This window comes from Spea bombifrons, chromosome 10, assembly GCF_027358695.1.
Source record: "Spea bombifrons isolate aSpeBom1 chromosome 10, aSpeBom1.2.pri, whole genome shotgun sequence".
In the NCBI taxonomy this organism is placed as follows: Eukaryota; Metazoa; Chordata; class Amphibia; order Anura; family Pelobatidae; genus Spea; species Spea bombifrons.
This window is the reverse complement of record NC_071096.1, coordinates 6796849-6814174: the sequence shown is the minus strand read 5'-3', so window position 1 is coordinate 6814174 and position 17326 is coordinate 6796849. Positions and strand designations below refer to the sequence as shown.

General features: G+C 41.7%; 1 protein-coding gene across 1 annotated transcript in view; it reads right to left on the bottom strand.

Moving 5' to 3' along the window:
* Positions 1-14445, bottom strand: part of DGKZ (diacylglycerol kinase zeta) — a 35326-nt gene extending 20881 nt beyond the window's left edge. The window contains exon 1 of the mRNA XM_053448374.1: positions 13938-14445. Within this exon, the coding sequence (XP_053304349.1) occupies positions 13938-14083 (146 nt within the window). The 5' untranslated portion in view covers positions 14084-14445. The remainder of the gene's footprint in view (positions 1-13937) is intronic.
* Between the last annotated feature and the right edge of the window lie 2881 nt (positions 14446-17326).

Below are 17326 nucleotides of genomic sequence, written 5' to 3'. Positions count from 1 at the left end.
TTAAATCCCCCCCAAAAAAAAAAATAGCATCTATTTTCTTTTGAATGCACAATTTTTTTTAATGAATATGCAGCAAACCCCAAGCTGAGAAAAAAAAATCATGGGTTTTAACCATCGTAAGGAGGGGGCACATTGAGCTGGAGGAACCAACAGCCAAGTTAATTAGAGATATTGACTCGAGATAACTAAACGCAGAGGTCTCCAAGGCAGAAATAGATCTCCTATAGCGGTAACCAGAGATCCAACAAACCGGGATCACAATAAATGATTTATCATCCGTTTTAAAGGTAAAATACAACAAGGCCCATATACTGTTCCAAACCCTTTTTGAGGAGCCCTAATTCAGGAATGATTTGCACATTCTAGGCGTATAAAGGGTTAACCCGCCTGCACGCAGGTTCTCTGTGGCACGATGCCCTTTGATGTATGTGTAAGAAGTAGCGCGATGAGCTGCCTTTGTGCAGTTTTTAAGTTTTGTTTTTATTTTAATGAGCGTCTTTTCATCTGTTAATCAGTGACGGATCTCCCACCGATAGACGCGCAGCACGCGTGGGTACGGGGCGAGGCGCTCAGTAACAACAACAGATATACTACGCTACGCCAAGATCTGTTAAGCAGGAACAGTTACTGACATAGACAGACATATTGTGAAAAGGAGCAGGATCAGGAGCAATAAGGTGCCGCAAGCGTGCGCGTATCTGGAAGCTCTCACGGTCTGCCTTAAAGTTTCTGGTGCTTTCTTCAAAAATCCCTGCTTAAATTCAGATGACTCCTTTTATTTCTTTACATTTTTTTTTTCCAGAGAGTCAATACAACTGAATCACGTGTGTTGGGCTATTAAAGGGTTTATATACTGTTGGGCCCCTTGGTCGGCCCCATGGGTGGTCATTTTCACTATCCCGTTTAGCTCGGCCGGTATCTTGGGGATAGCGCAAACAGATGACTCCTTTAACCGTAAGACACCCCGAAGTGAATACCCCAGGGGTGCACAGGAATCAGCTCTGCCCTGGGCAAAGCATTTCTATATGTTCGATGAGCCACCTCGCCACCCTACCTTGAGAAGCCAAGAAGATTTGCTCAAGATGCCCCTCCAGCTTGGCACCTGCGTTTATAGAATACATGCAGCCCCGCTGTGCTGTAAGACTCTGGATCCGTATAACAAACAGCTGGAGGGGAGGCGTTTACAGCCCAAATCCTGCGCGCAGGAATAGGAGGGGACGCAGAGATTAGGTCCAGCTCACCACATATAGGGAACCAGCTCGGATGGGAGGCATGTGTAAGCGAGGAAACAGGAGAAAATATTTTCTATCGTTCACATTTTAATAACCGCCCGTGTGGATTTTTTTCCACCTGCAATGGGCCTTATACCTCCCTGCTGCCCCAAATACCCTCTAATGTAAAGTGAAGCGTAAAGTAGATAGATGGTCTTGGTCTTAGTGATCAGTCCCAGGGTCCTGCAAGCTCAGAGTGAAAAATCTGTGTCCTCTCGGAGGGACGTTCCCAAGCCTCCTTCCTAAAGCCATTCTGGATCCATGCCCAGAACAGCCGAAAAGGACACGGGTTAAAGGTCTTACGCTCTCAGAAGAATGAACAGGAAGCTGGTTTGTTACACGCATTTCCCGTGCACGGCCTATTCTCAAATACAAAGCGCCTTCATCGGGAGTTCAGTATAGATTTGCATGCACAACGCCAGCCCTGTGTCTACAATCAGACGGGGGCATTCATCAGCACTCCATTATTCACAGTTACATCAGAAAAATCCGAATAACATTAACCTGATGTGAACATGTTAGGCTTTTCATGGAGCAGCAGCGTATAATAAAATACAATTTTCTGTATGGCACTAGGCGCAGAAAAAGTAGGGGAACCCTTAGGAATTGTGTGGTTTTTGGCATTCATTGTTTATAAAATGTGACGTGATCTACATCTCGGCCACAAGTATAGACAAACACAATGTGCTTAAGCTAATAAGTCACAAACAATGATAATCTTTCATGTCTTTATTGAACACGCCCATTAAACATTCACAATGCTGAAGTGAACCTTTGGCTTTAATAACCGGTCGAACCTCCTTTGGCACAATAACCTCAAACATGCGCTTCCACTTGCTGCGGATCCGATCTGCACAGTTATTAGGAATTCTGGACCGTTCTTCCGTACAGAGGTGCTTAATATCAGCCATATTTCTAGGATGAACGGCTCTCTAGGTCATTCCGCAGCATCTCTAATGGGTTAAGGTCTGGGGTCGCTCCAAAAGGAGGATTTCTTTTTTAAAACCATTCTGTAGTAGATTAACTTTGATGTTTGGGGTCCTTTGTCCTGCTGCATCACACAACTTCTACCGAGCTTCAGCTGACGGACAACCCCCCCCCCCGTGACATTATCCTGTACGACGCCTTCATAAACTTGGTAACTTATTGCCCCCCCGATGATGGCAAGCTGTCCATGCCCCGAGGAAACAGAGCTGCCCTAAACCACGATGCGCCCTCCATCGTAGGATGAGGCTTTCATGTGGGAATGCTGTGCCATATTTACACCATACATAGTGCTGCGTGGTCTTCACAAACAGCCCACAGAACATTTCCCCAGTAGCACTGTGGAGACACATATTGCTCTTTTGGCAAACTTTAGGCGCACAGCAGTGTTTCTTGTAAAGCAGCGGCTATGTCCGTGGTGCCCTGCCATGGACTCCATGCCTGTTCAATGTTTCCCATATGGTTGACTAACCGACAGAGATATGAACCAGCTCCAATGACTCCTTCAAGCATTTAGCTGTGACTCTAAGGTTCTTTTTTTTTTTTACCTCATTGAGCATTCTGCGTTGTGTCCTTGTAGCTACTCTCCCTAGAAGATAACTCCAATACTAAATGATCTTCATTTATAACTGTGGACTGATGAATACGTAAACTCTTTGAGGTTACTTTGTAACCCTTTTCAGCTTTTTACAAATCAACTATTCTTGATTGTAGGTCTTTTGAGATTTCTTTTTTGTGAGGCATGACTCACATCAGAAGATGCTTCTTGGGAATAGCAAACTTTTTTTTTTTTTTTTTTTTTTTTAATTATAAGGTAGCACTAAAACACACCTCAATATTGTTTAATTGATTGGACTCTGGGTATGCTAATTCCTGACTCCTATTAGCTTTTGTTGAAGTGATTCGGAGTTTACATACTTTATTCGGAACCAGAGTTGTAAAGGTTTTAATGATGTATTCAATGTGGACAAGAACAATAACATGTGTTATTAGTTAAATGGATTGTGTTTGTTCATTAATTCAGAAGACGACCATATCATATTTTAGGACACATTTATACATAGATGCTGGTTATTCCAGAGGGTTCACTTACTTTGTCTTGCCACTGTGTACAACATTATGGGAATTTAATACAGGTTATCCTCAACAGATTCTCCGATGGCTACTTGTAGCAATAATCTGATCTATTTTTTTTCTATAGTGTCCTATTTCTGTGGATAATTTCCTTAAAAGTTCACCGTGGTGCCTTATGCCAATGATGTGATATTGTATGGCCTGGCTCAACAGACTGGTGAACAAAATAAATACTGTTTTAAGTGTGTTTAGAAAATGTCAGCTATATTCTGCAGAATATATTTAATAGAGCCATAATCTGTAATATATTTATCCCTTCATCCCCAATCCATGCCACTGGGTTTATTAACTAGGCAAGCTAAAAGTAAGTCGCCGGGTAACATTGTAACTGAACGGAACAAACAAACAAACGAACCTTTTAAACGTCAAAAGGCTGTGATGCAAATAAAACCAGGACCGGAGAAAAATGAAACAAATCGAAAACCAAAACGAAAGAGCCCCCAACCCTTGCCAACTGCAAAATATTTAAGGTGGACAAGAAAGAGTTAACCCGGTACCAGCAGGAACACAGCGCTATTTATAGACAGCAGACCTTGGATACAAACGCTGCTATTTATAGCACAGGTGTCACTGCCTCCGTGAGTCCACATGCCGAGACTTATTTTCATACAAAGCTCCACTCGGGGCGAACTAAATTCTTCCCAGAAGCCTCTGACGTTTTCACAATTATGGAATCGTGACATTTGTAGTTTTTACCAGAACTACGTTTAATACTTAAAACTTTATGAAATTAGCAATTTTTGCCCGTCAGCATAATTGTTTTGGTAGTTTTTAGTTTAAAACGTCAACCCATGAGAGCAGACGCTGGTGGCAGCGGCGGAATTATCCGACAGAGGCTGCCTAAACCAATATACCGCGCCACAGCCGGCACTCGGGCACCGTGCAGAATGCCTGTGGTCTGGTCTACCAATTGTAAAATACGGGATTTGGGACAGCGATCTAATTTAAGAACACGGCCCGAAGCTTGGTTTCAGAAGAGCGCAGTGCTAATTCATTCAATTGGAAAACGTTCTCCTTGCAATCTGCGTTGATAGATAAAAATAAATAACTTCATCCATTGCCAGCATCGACAAATGCGCCACACGACAATCCGCTGAACTGATACACGGTATGGCTGAAGGCCATTTATTAGCCTGTTGTGCGCACATTTAAAAACAAACACACACAAAGAACAAACATTCGGAATGCACTTTTGAATAAATAGAACAAAATATACTCAAAAGTTTGGGGTCACTTCTGTGCAGAATGCCTGCGCCACAGCCGGCACTCGGGCATCGTGCAGAATGCCTGCGCCACAGCCGGCACTCGGGCATCGTGCAGGATGCCTGCGCCACAGCCGGCACTCGGGCATCGTGCAGAATGCCTGCGCCACAGCCGGCACTCGGGCATCGTGCAGAATGCCTGCGGTCTGGTCTACAGGCCAGTCCTGACTGCACGGTTATAGATGCCTGATTTATTATGGTGGTTTAGAAATATTTGCATATATTTCTGAGAACACATGAAGGAAAAATGTTAAAATGCTCCACAGGGGAAGAAAAAGAAGTCAACAATTAGAGGAAGCTTTCTGCAGGCCAGAAACGCTATTGAGTATTTCCCAAAATAGGAAACGATTTAACACTCCAAAGGCTGACTGATTTGGGGTTTATCCAAGTTTTATTAGCATAGGGAAAAGGCTGATAATCTCGCACTGGAGAGAAAGTTGTGGAATTGTATAGAACACTGCAAGGTCGGCTCTAGATGGTTGGGGGCTGTAAGCAAAAAGATTCGCTGGGGTCCCATCTTTAATACAAAGAATACTAATAATGCAATGTAGTATTTATTACTACAAATTTGTATCAAATGGAAATAAAACTACAGCGATAACTACGAGGATTCCGTATCTTACTTATAAACAAAAGCTCAGTTTAAGATACTTTCTGTGTTAAATACGAAACATAAAAACACTATATGTTGGGTGTAAAGAACTTAAAACAACAAAAAAAAATAGATCGGGAGAAATCCGATTGCTGACCTGAAAGTCGAGAATATATATATTTTTTTCTTACTTTTTTGAGCTGTTCCCAACAACAGCAGCAGACCCAAACACAGAGAAATACAATCCTCGGGTTTTGTGTTCAGATTTAATTATCTATATGTGCAGAACGTGAATAAATGTATAGTTTACCAGTCTGCGGCAAGGAACAAAATAATAATAATAATAATAAAAAAAAAAATAAAAAAAAAAAAAAACAGACGAGGGGAAAGGAGTTTGCGTAACACTGGATGAAGTAGAAACTTTTCCTGGCTGGCAAGCGATATTTTTCCAATCCTGGTTATACTTGTATACATTTAGGGCTGGACTAATGTACGTCACGTAGCATACAGATAATTTTAGGAGCCAGGAAGAGGCACAGCCACCAAGACTTATACAAAAACGTAAGTGTTAAGATTCGTAGGAGCCGTTTCTCCTGGGATTAGATGAATCCCTCGCTTGCCAACGCACAAGAGATCTCTCGGCAGACTTTGAGTCCTTTTGCAAATGGTCTGAAACTGGGATTTAACCCCTAGAATGCTCTTTATTCACCTCTATTCCAGGCTGCAAGAAGTTGTTACACCTAACTAACACGGCACTCATGGTTTGCAGAACATTGCTCCAAAAAAAACATCAGTTTTTCTCATAAACTGACCCACAAGCCACGGACATATCCACCCCACCACACACCAACATGAGAAATAAAGTCTATTTGACCTGATCTGCTGAACGAAAGATTCCCTGCAGAACGCGAGCCCGGCTGGTCCACTGCGCGGAGAGAGACAAATCCAAGTTAGGCTTAAGGAAGCGTGCCTGGCAGAGTCCGGGGTATGTGCAACGGTGACAGGTGTGTGTATTCGCTTCTAAGTGTGCGCCACGGAGGGTTGATTGGGAGCCTGCCAGTGTAGGAGTGAGTGTGAGAAGCTGATGTTGAGCTGCGTGAGCGAGGGACGGCTAACTTTCAGTAACCGTCTGACTGTGCTTGTGGTAAAGTGTCAGCGGGTGAAGAGAGAGTTTCTGAAAGCAGCAGAGGTTACTGGATGATGAGCTGCATTTGCCGTCTCGCAGGAGACATCGGTTGCTGTCATCTGTGTGACAGGCAGCTAAAGGAGTGTATGTAGTGAGCGCCACATGCAATCAAACCTGGCACTGTAACAGTTAATGCAGTGCGAGGTAATTCAGCTACATACAGAGAGATTCCCCATACAGGCAGCGAGATGCAGCGTGTGACGGCGACGGGTTCAGGTGAGTCCAAACGAATGTCGCTTCAGAGCATATTTTGCCATACAGAGTTAATGCAGTCGGGCGTTATTTAACAGAGAGGTCTGGGATTCTCAAGTGAAACTAAATAAGGAATATGCGTGGGGTGTATTCACGTCTGTGAGTATGTGTGGGGGGGGGTGTCTAAGTTTAACATAGGGATATGTTCCAAAATATGTCCATGTAAAAAGGTTGTGAGAGAGAAAGCGTGTTTGTGTGTGTGTATGAAATGTCTGAGCTTGCGGAGGAAAAAGCCTGTAAATGTGAATGTGTGCGCGTCTGTGAGAGGGAGAGGCTGCCAGCCTTCCAGCCAGCGAAGACCAGGCTTAAGTCCTAGTTTGGAGTTTGCTTTGAGAGGTTCCCGGACTCCCCCCCAACGGCACAGAAAAAAAACAGACAGACCTCATTGGTAAAAGCCCTGCACTTCAGAAGGGGAGTGAAAAAGGAGAGATAATTGAGAGGAGGAGAGAAGGAGAGGAGGGTGGACACAAAGAGCAGGTGAGTGCATGAGCAAGGAAAGTCAGTGAGTGCAGGGAACCATGAGAAAGGGTGCAAGAAAGATTAGATAAAGGATACTGGGTGAATAGGCAATGGGGATGATGAGACATCAGAAAGAAGCAGTGAAGGGAGAGAAAAGTGTAACATGGTTATATAGGAGGTAGATAATGACAAAGGCAAGAGAGAGAGGACATATTGAAACAGGAAAAAAAAGAGTGTGAATAATTAAAGTGTAAGAAAAAGGGTGGAGATGGTTGGAATTATCGAGTACAGGCGAGGGAATGAGAGGAAGGAAGTGGATATCATGAATGGAAGAAGAGAGGAAAACAAGAATGAAGGAGGGAGAAAATAAGAGTATAAGAAAGAAATAGTTACGAACTGAAAACAGAGAATTGAAAAACTAGGAGATAAATAAAAGGTGTGGAAATAATCAAATAAAACCAGAATGTTAGTGTGGAGAAACAAAAAGTGTGAGGGAGTAGGAATCATGACGGAGTAGGAATCATGATGGACCGGGCCAGCATCTTTACATTGAGTGTCTTTCAAACTTTGGAGACCTATGAAGCTTCCCGATTATTAAAAGTGTTATTAGCTTTTAAAAGTTCTATATTTCATGTGTCCAGTATCTGTTTCAATAGGTTTGGTTTATTTAGTTTGTCAAATAACACAAGAAGAGAGAATGAAGAGAATTGTCAGACACAGGTAAGAGAGGAAATGGAAAAAAAATGTATGAGTGAGAGTGAAAGAGCATTACGAGGGTAAGAGTTCAATTAAGGAGATTATAAAATAGATCAGCGCTACGGAATTAGATGGCGCTATATAAAACAATAAATAATAATAACCAGAGATGACTTGAGGGTAAAACAAGAGAGATAACATGGAACTAAACAGATAAATCGGAGTAAGAAGGGGATTAACGACCAATCAAATGTGCGGAGTTTGGTGCTCGGGAGCGCTGACCCGTTCTATTTCGTCTCTGCAGATGTAGGGCAACGTTAACCCTCCTGCGTTTACAGCGCCCCACGCACATCCTGCAGCCCCCACAGACACAAAGGTTGTCAGCAAGAAAAAAAGGGCTAGAAGGGGGTGAAATGAGTCAGATACTGCGGCGTACAATGAGAGAACCACAACTGGAGAGGTGACCTGGTAAACCCAAGCAAAAAGTCATTCTCAGAGCAGAAGCCGCCCTTTCACATAGAAATCAGAGACGTGACATCTAAAAGAATAACAGCTACAGAAACACAAGAACGACCTAATTTTGGAGGCAGGCAGCAGGGTGATAATTGTGGAGTGAGCAGCACACCGGGCTGGAAAATATATGTACTACGGGAGAGCCAAGACGGACACATCCCTATCAAACAACACGATCATTTGGGTGACACCACCACTACATTTTAGGGGTACAACTACCTGACCTCTGGTACTGGACAACACGTATTTATTTGGGATAGAAGTATACAAACATACAGGAACACTGACAGAAATACCCACTTTCCGAGACTCCCCCTGAACTCATAGCTCTGTTCCAAGAAAGCCCGGACCCAACAATCTAAGGTATAGAGACGTATGCAAAATAAAAAAACACACAGATAAAAAAAAAAATAAATAAATGATGCAGGCCATTATAAAGGCACAGTTTACCTCCAACATATATTAACCCGCACCTAGCGCAACACCATGGATACATGCTGGCAACATTGTTACCTCCAGCCCTGGTGAACCTCGTAGCAACCACAGCAAGTGTCAAGAGCCAAACCGAAGACGAGACCGCACCAAAAGAAGATATTTTGGGTTTGTTTATTTGTTTGTTTTTTTTTGGGGGGGGGTAAGCCACACAATAAATAGAAGAGACAGAATTAAACATCAGCATTTAGTGGAATCATGCAAGTTAATGAGGAAAATATTAAATAAATTATTTAGTTGGCTGGAACATGTAAAATGCAGATTGACACATTTAGGTAGACATTCATGTACATATGGGGGGGGTGATGAGATAGACAGACAGACAGACAATTTGCTCACTGCTGGAGGAATGCCTGCTGCAGGAGATCTGGGGGCTCCAATGAGCTGCAGAAAGACTTTAAGGAGATTAGCAGCACAGAGATGCTGAGGTTTTATCTACCAAGGCCGTTCAGACCACTCTCTGTCTGCCAATCACTCAGATATCACTAAAAGCACACAGCAGCTACATATTTCACCCATACAGACAGAACCCATCATAGTCATAAGTGTCACGACCACATACACAGCAATGAAGGGGTTACCATCTGGGGAACAAAAGTCAGGAGCAGCATCTGCTGGACAGACGTGGAACTGCGTTCATAGATCACATGGCCTCATTTTCTTTGTCGAGGTTCCTATTTATATGATATTTATTGTCAAGTTGTGCATAAATGAAAGTTTTGGGGTTTTCTTTACATTTCTACAGCTTAGTTCCTAACTGGTACATCCTCTATCCTCTGCCGTAAACCTTGAAACAATAGAACTAAAAGGTCAAAGCTACACGGCTCAAAGAATAATTAAATGCCGTTTCCTAAAGAAGTATTCTGTCTGCTGTCTCCCCAGCAACAAAGGTTCCTTTTTTGTTACATTTTTCAGGATGTTATCTGGATGTGTCAAGTAAAAAAACAAAACAAAACACACACAAAAAAAAACCACAACAAAACAATTAAGCAAAGAAATATACACAATGCTTTAATATTCTGGAAACAGGGATGAAGCTCCAGTCCCTCGCCTGTTCTGCCACATCTGCTCGACTACGGCAGGTCTAATAATGCAGCCTTTATTAGGACAGAGACTCATCATTTGAACCGTACAAACAGATATAAGGTGTGGTTGGGACGCCTTGCCCTGGAAAGACGTATAGTGCATGCACAGACACATCTGCCATTTATAGTTAAGTAATAATGACTGTTTACTGATGCACTTGGTTATAGGACCGCAGGTAAAAAAACAAACAACCTTGGAAGAGAAGACGCCATCCTTCAATCATGAATCCCTGTCTGATCTAAAGAAAACACGGTTAATCTTTTATTTTTCGATACAAGTACATCGTTTGATTTGCAAATTCTTTTTGTTTTGTTTGTTTATCAGGCTCTTTAAAAACCAGTATGAAAATCAGCAGGATCCGCTGAAACGCACATATCTGCATCATAAAACGTGCCTTTCCACAATGAATCTATAGACACCCACTAAAGGTACGGTATGTGGAACTCGATATCACACGCAAATGATTTTCAAATCAATATTTACAGTGACTCGAGAGTTACGTTACACAGAGGAGTCATTATATATATATTTTTATTTATTTCAATCAGCACGGCCAACGTTTCAGACCACCTCCGGTCCTTTGGTTTGTGTGATATAGAGATATATAGATATAGATATATATATACTGTTATAATTAGCCGTCAAGGATATGAGAATGGATGGAGGGACTGGGTTTGGCTCTCTGTTTTTTTACTTTCGCCCCCAGTTACTTTGCCTGTAACCCCAGGTAACTTTAGAGAGCTACTGGAAATCTTTAGGAATAATCCTTTTTATGTTCTGATCACACAAAAGGAGGATATAGGAGCCGATGAAAAGATTTAGCCGTCAATTATCCTAAAAATCTGCTCACAATGCATCCAGAAAATAGTGAATTCTTGTTTACATGGTCAAAAACAGTAAATGTAACAACCGCTGATCGATGGGTTTTATTTTGGGATCTATTCACTAAAATAGATGTAACGTGATGGCTGTCCAAGCCAACCCCTAACAGCGGTTTCCTCTTTATTGTATTTAGGGGGTCTGTATATACAGGATTCCTGGTGCAAATCTTGGAAGGTGGTCATATCCCCAAAGCAATCTATGGAAGGCTGACTGGACTCTCCCACTGGCTGCTATGGTGATAAAACCACTTCTTAAGCCTTGAACCAGAATTACTTTTGGCATGTAGCCCCATAAATAGCTTTTACCCAACAGCGGTTGGATATACAATATACATCCGCCAACTGCTATATAGAAAAGTCCTTCGTTCGCCGGCAGCGAGATATCCGGATGACGCCAGGACCCAGCGGAGATTGCAAAGCACTTTCACGCACAGGTAAATCATCTCCTCAGATGCAAAGTGTGTAATGGGTTATGCAAACGACTTCCAAATCACCCAGGAACATGCAAAAGTCAGGCCTCCAAGGCTAATTACAACAGTCTCCATAAAACAACTTGATATTGATCTTTAGTGGAGTATAACCCTTTAGAAATGTTCTTCGTGGCGACACGATCCTGCATACCGCACCTGTGGACGGGACTCTGGACTTTCACTGTATTTTACAGGAAAATATACTTATACACTTTGGTTGGTATTCAGAACAGATTGAGCAACGTAGAACCGGTAGTACAAATTTGCATATAACGCAATATATGTATCTGAACGCGGAGGTTACTTCTGCTTTGCGTTGCTGATCTATAAATTAGTATATAATTAAGGGGTATATGAAAGGGTCAGTCTCTTCTCCCCACTCTCCAGGGATGGGATGCCCTTCAGCTGCTGCCCACATCTACCCAGTAAGGCCCATGATTGCTAAACAGGCGAACGCGCCATCAAACAAAAAGGTGGTCTCTGCAGAGTGCAGAATAACTGATGCCTAGCGGTGCGCTGGGAGGCATTAACCATATTTCCAATGAGAGAGAGAAAATTGTCTGTTCCATCTACTGGATCTTTAATTTCCAAACACATGGACCCCTAGTGTGCGGGTCTTGCTTCACCGCATGCCAGTAGACTACAAAGACCTTGCTTGACATCTCGAACAGTGGGCACAAGAGGCACGGCAAAAATGTTGTGGGAGTACTTTTTTTTTTGAAATTTTATTTAGATAAAAGGCATTTTGGGCAATGTTCATGACTTAACCCAAGCCAAAATAATTTGTAATTTCCCAACTAGGTTTCGGCTCTTACATCAAAAATTCTTAAGAGAAGGTGAAGAAAAAAAGTCTGTGGACCGGCTGGTACCGAGATTAAACAATACAGGTGAAAGCCCTGATTAAGAGTAACTCCGCTTCAGAAAACGTAGATAAGGCTCACTAAATAAATGTGTGGATGCTTACGAAACCGCAAGAAATGAGATTCTGGAATTTTCTCGAGGATAAGAAAAGCTGGAAACTGAATGCGCTGGCATAGGTTGGTGGGATGAAATATGTGCAATTATACCGTGCAGAGGGATAAGATAGAATTATTCTTTGTGGACAAGAAGTGCTGCTCATTTAGATAAGTGTGAATGCACTCAGCGTCGCAGAGGTAACCGGAGAAGATAATGAAGGAAACGCGTAAAGATATTCAAGACGGGATTCAATTTACAGACAGGTAGAACACTGCAGAGCCAGAACTGCGTGTGTTATTCTGCGGAGGCTCGTTTCTATGCTAGTGAAAGAGCTGCAAGGACCCGGGTCTTATTCCCTTGATATTTTACAGGGATACTGTAGAATGAGGGGGGATATCCCCCACCATACATGAAAAAGCAGGTTGTTATTGGTAAACGGTCACTTGCTTGGTAATGTGTATCGGGTTCAGAAAGATCACGTTGTACAGGCTGTCTTGCACGGTGCTCCTCTCAGCACTTCGATGCTTGGGTCTTACCCAAAGGATCCTTTCGGGGTACTCATGGTTCTACTCCATAGATGTCCAATGCTGCGTGTCAAGCGATGACACACAGGGATCTTGAGAACGTGAGCAAGTCGTAAAGGCTTCGATTAAGAATGGCGCCAAAGACGAAGGAAGAACGCATTGGTTCTGAAGAAGACGCTAACTGCATTGCCTTCTGTGAAGCTAAAACAAACCATATCCACTAAACTATCGGGTATGGATTATTCATTTAACGTCAAACATTTTCTAAAAAGAAAACAATGGCAATATCAAGCCTTGGAAAGATAGACACGGAACATGAGTCACATTGGACAGCTTCTAGACATGAAACCGTTATTTGTGTAATGAGTAACGAATCCACATCCAACATACACCAGCCATGCAAAGACTGGCTGGTCAGTAAGAGTAGGAAGTGGTTAAATGGCGCAACGTAAGCAGTTGAAGAAATTGCCCGGTTTGCTTCATGTTTTCCAAACGTATTAGACAAAAAAAAAAAAAAAAAAAATTTTATAGTCAATATTTACCCCCATCTCTCATTTTATTTGGTTTTTGTTATTGGTGGATATTGACATATATTGTATTGCCCACAAAGAATATTTACATAAAGTTCTATCACAAAGGTAACGATTCACAGAGGAGCTTAAAAAAAAAAACAAAAAAAAAAACATAATGTTTAATATTCTGGCATCTGGATACGGTCATTATACAAAAACCCCAACAATAAAAGCGATTGCATTATTAATTCTCGACAGATTGTAAGTCAGGCAACCTTTACAATATAAAAGGTCAGAGCTCTACAACAATGAATTATTAAGAATAAGTCCACAAAGACTGCATAAAGAGCATCATTCTTCAATGAGGTCATTAAAGAACAGGGGCGTCACTCCAGCTGTTTATGAACTACAACTCCCATGATGCTCAATTAAAAAGATGAAGTTGTAGGATGCATCCACTTGACGGATAGTACCTGAAGCCACCGGAAAAGTGAAATCATTAGGAGTGGCGACTTCAGCCCCTGTAAAATGTTGGCAAACAGACCAACCAGGTGGGTTTTCTGGCAACTATGAGGATCTCCAAAACTGAAAATGTAAAGATTTGTTGGCCAAATCAAAAGAAAAAAAATAAAAAACCGTACAAAGAACCTTAAATGGCTTTCTCACCTGCGCCTGAAGAAGCGAAGCCCGCTGAACGCCTTAACGCTGTGCCTTCGGCTCACCACGGCTCGGTCAGGTTCAGGGGGTCTCTCTGAGCTGCTGGAGGCTGCTGAGCTGGTGTTGCCGAGTTCTCCGTCCCCGTCCATTCCCATTCACCTTCCCCCCCAAAATCCACGCGGCTCAAGGCTAGGTCAAGCCATACTCTCAAAAAAGAAAGGTGGAAAGAGCCCGGTGCAGTCTTATTGATGTACCCGGCACAGTGCTGAGCGCACTGCTGGAGTCCCGCATATGTATACAAATTACAACAAGCATCGCAAACACTATGCAAACATCTCTGTGCATACAAAGCGGGACACGCGTACACCACCTACACACACACCGAAGACTATATGAAGCCTACAGACCCAACGACGTGAAACTACCCCCGCGAACACCTTATACGCAATAATAAACAGTGTGTGTCATGGTGAACTATTACACAACCAGGTTCCGTATCGTGAGGTATTCTGGTTCCCTAATTACCTGTATTTACTATGTGCTGGTGATATGTAGAGTGCAAACTTGAATACATAAAACCACCGGTCTATGGAATACACGACATACTGACAAGACGACAACTTTAAACACACCTTAACAGTGCCGTAAAACACAACTATATACAAGCAAACAACACCGCAACTTTCCTGCACGGACGCTGAAATTTTAATACAACTTTTCAATGTCACACAAGCTACCGCCCAAACAGGGCTACACAAACTACTTTGTCAGTAACACATACTGAAGGGGACACACAATACACAATGCCCCATAACACTAACTAGTCACACTAACCTCACACTTCCACAGACACACCATCACTCATACAAACCTGTTGCTGCTATAAATACACGTTTATCCATAAGCGGACACACAGACACGCCCGGCATTGGGGGACAGTGGCAGTGTTGTTGGTACACTCACAGAGCCCTTCCTGTCACACACACATTTCCTGTCACACACACAGTTCCCGGCTTGAAACGGCTCTTTCCAACCAGGAAGTTGTAGGAGGCTGTTATGACTGCCAAGGACCCTTCACATAGGTGTCCACGCCAGTGCCTGCTAGGACCGGGGGCTTGGCCACCTGTAGGGAAGAGCTGGGAGCGCGCCACCTGCGGGTCCTTCCAGGCAATACTGCGAGTGATGCAGGATGGCGGTATGTGGAGAACTTTATTTATCTACTTAAGTTTTTGTCACATTCTCTCCTTTAAAAAAAGCATTATCTACTGTTTCTCATATGCTGTGCTTTCCATGACGTCATCCATACATGGCATGTGTATCCTTTTACCTCACAGATATTAAAAAAATATAAGGCGAGTTTTGTCTTGATAAATCTGGTTGTACCATAGACATTTATTATTTACCTCACAATAAAATGATACAATCGTGCAACAAAGTCAATGTATGTTTAGATCTGCGTGGATTTAATGTGTCATTAAGGCCATATAGGACATACCTCCCTAGTGTCTCTGTTTAGAAAATACAGTCCCCAAATCCTTGATGCCCCTCTTTCCTCCCCTGATGCCCCTCTTTACCAGGAGTTCCAAATGTTTGCTGGGTATGAGGGTTCAACAGCCCTAAAAGCCCCGATAATGTGTAAAGAAACAGCAAGAAATGGCTTTATAAATTAAATTGGTGAAGTAAAATGCATCATTGTTATAAATGTATTACTCAATAGGCCACAGCGTCAGGTAAGAAGGTGAAACCCCCTATCCACATCCTGTAACAACACCCTAAAACAAGTACCCCCATAGTTTCAATGGCAATAGAACAAGGGGGCCCGACACTTTAAGGCCAGTGGCCACCTGATGATGTAAGCACGGCCGAAAAACAATCCTTTACTCGAAAAAAATTGTCTCATTCATATTTTTTTTTTAACCAGGAACACATATTTGTTACTTGATACAAAAGCACTTATAGGTTGTTGCCATAGAAACTGAAAAAAAGCTTTTTTTTTTTTTTTTTTTTAAAATATGTGTTGCTTTTATGCAATTTAAGCTCCAGAGGGAAGAATAAAATGACACATCTGCTATGGTTCGTTTGCTTAACAAATCAGCTGTTTATTCCACGAGACGCTAAGTGCTTGGCTTCTGTCCTTCAATCTCAGAACACGATTCCCATTAGCTGGTTGAGTCTGCGAGGGTTAAATGAGGGGCATTTTCCATCTGGAAAGGATATGGCTTTGTGGCTGGAATACCTACTTCCCTTTGGTTCATCCAGAGGAAGACAAAGACGATACAAAGAAGCCATGACTTGATTTAACTTATAGGACTTCCTTCCTAACGTCAAACCTCACACTAAACAAATAAATAAACGTCAGTTTCAGTGGCCACCGGACCGTAAACTACAAACATTTATGAAAGCCTAAAAAATTACTTTTCATAATTTTTTTTTTAACCTAATCAGTCCAGAATATGTTTGGAAATTATAGAGATAATAAGCAAGGAATGTATCAAATAAACTAAAACAAACATGACTGTAAAGAACTTCAGTCCGGAATACCAATATTGAACTCCTAAATCTTCCAGATCAAAGATGCACTATAGCATGATTAACAGCTGCATAACGTTACATTTTATGATGTTGAACCAGATTTTACTAAATAAAAACCAACCAAATCAAACATCTCCATGCACTCAACCCTTGGATCGGTGTTAACATTGTAATAATGGGTCTCCTGGATATACTTTTAAGTTAGTATCTAACATTTCTGCTGTTCCTAGATGGTATATTAGTAAATGTTACAAATCATTCCTGCTTACTTTTATTTTTAACCTACAGAAAAAATTCAGAGGTCTGAGAACCGTGGATTCTCCATTGGTCCACCCATCAGCAGGCCACAGCGCCAACGTCTTCAAAGGGTAACTGATCTCTAATTTTCATATCTATGTATAACAATATTAAAGTTTTCCTTCCTTTTTTTTGTTCAGTAATATAAAAATGACCTCATGCTCAGTCTGTGGATAATTCACATGGGGACTATGGGAAATTAAGAAAACTAGCATTAAATTAATGGGTGGAAAATATCAAGCTGAATAATGAAAAACTGTAAATTACATAAGGATATTAAATTTATAATAAATTATAGATAATTTTCTGGGCTGGATACAATTATATTTCAGATGTAACAGTTCATCTTCGAATTTACAGAACTTTAAAAAAATTCAACTGGATTTGTAACCTTTGCTTTTTCTCTCTCTATAAATTATATTTTCCCTTCAGTTATTTGTCCTTCATTCTATCTTTCTATAGCAGTGATTTTAATTTCCAGAACTTTTTTTTATTCTATATATCTTATATCTTATCTCTTTTATTTTGCTTGCTGAGATGTACGTGACATTTCCAAAATATTTTTTCAT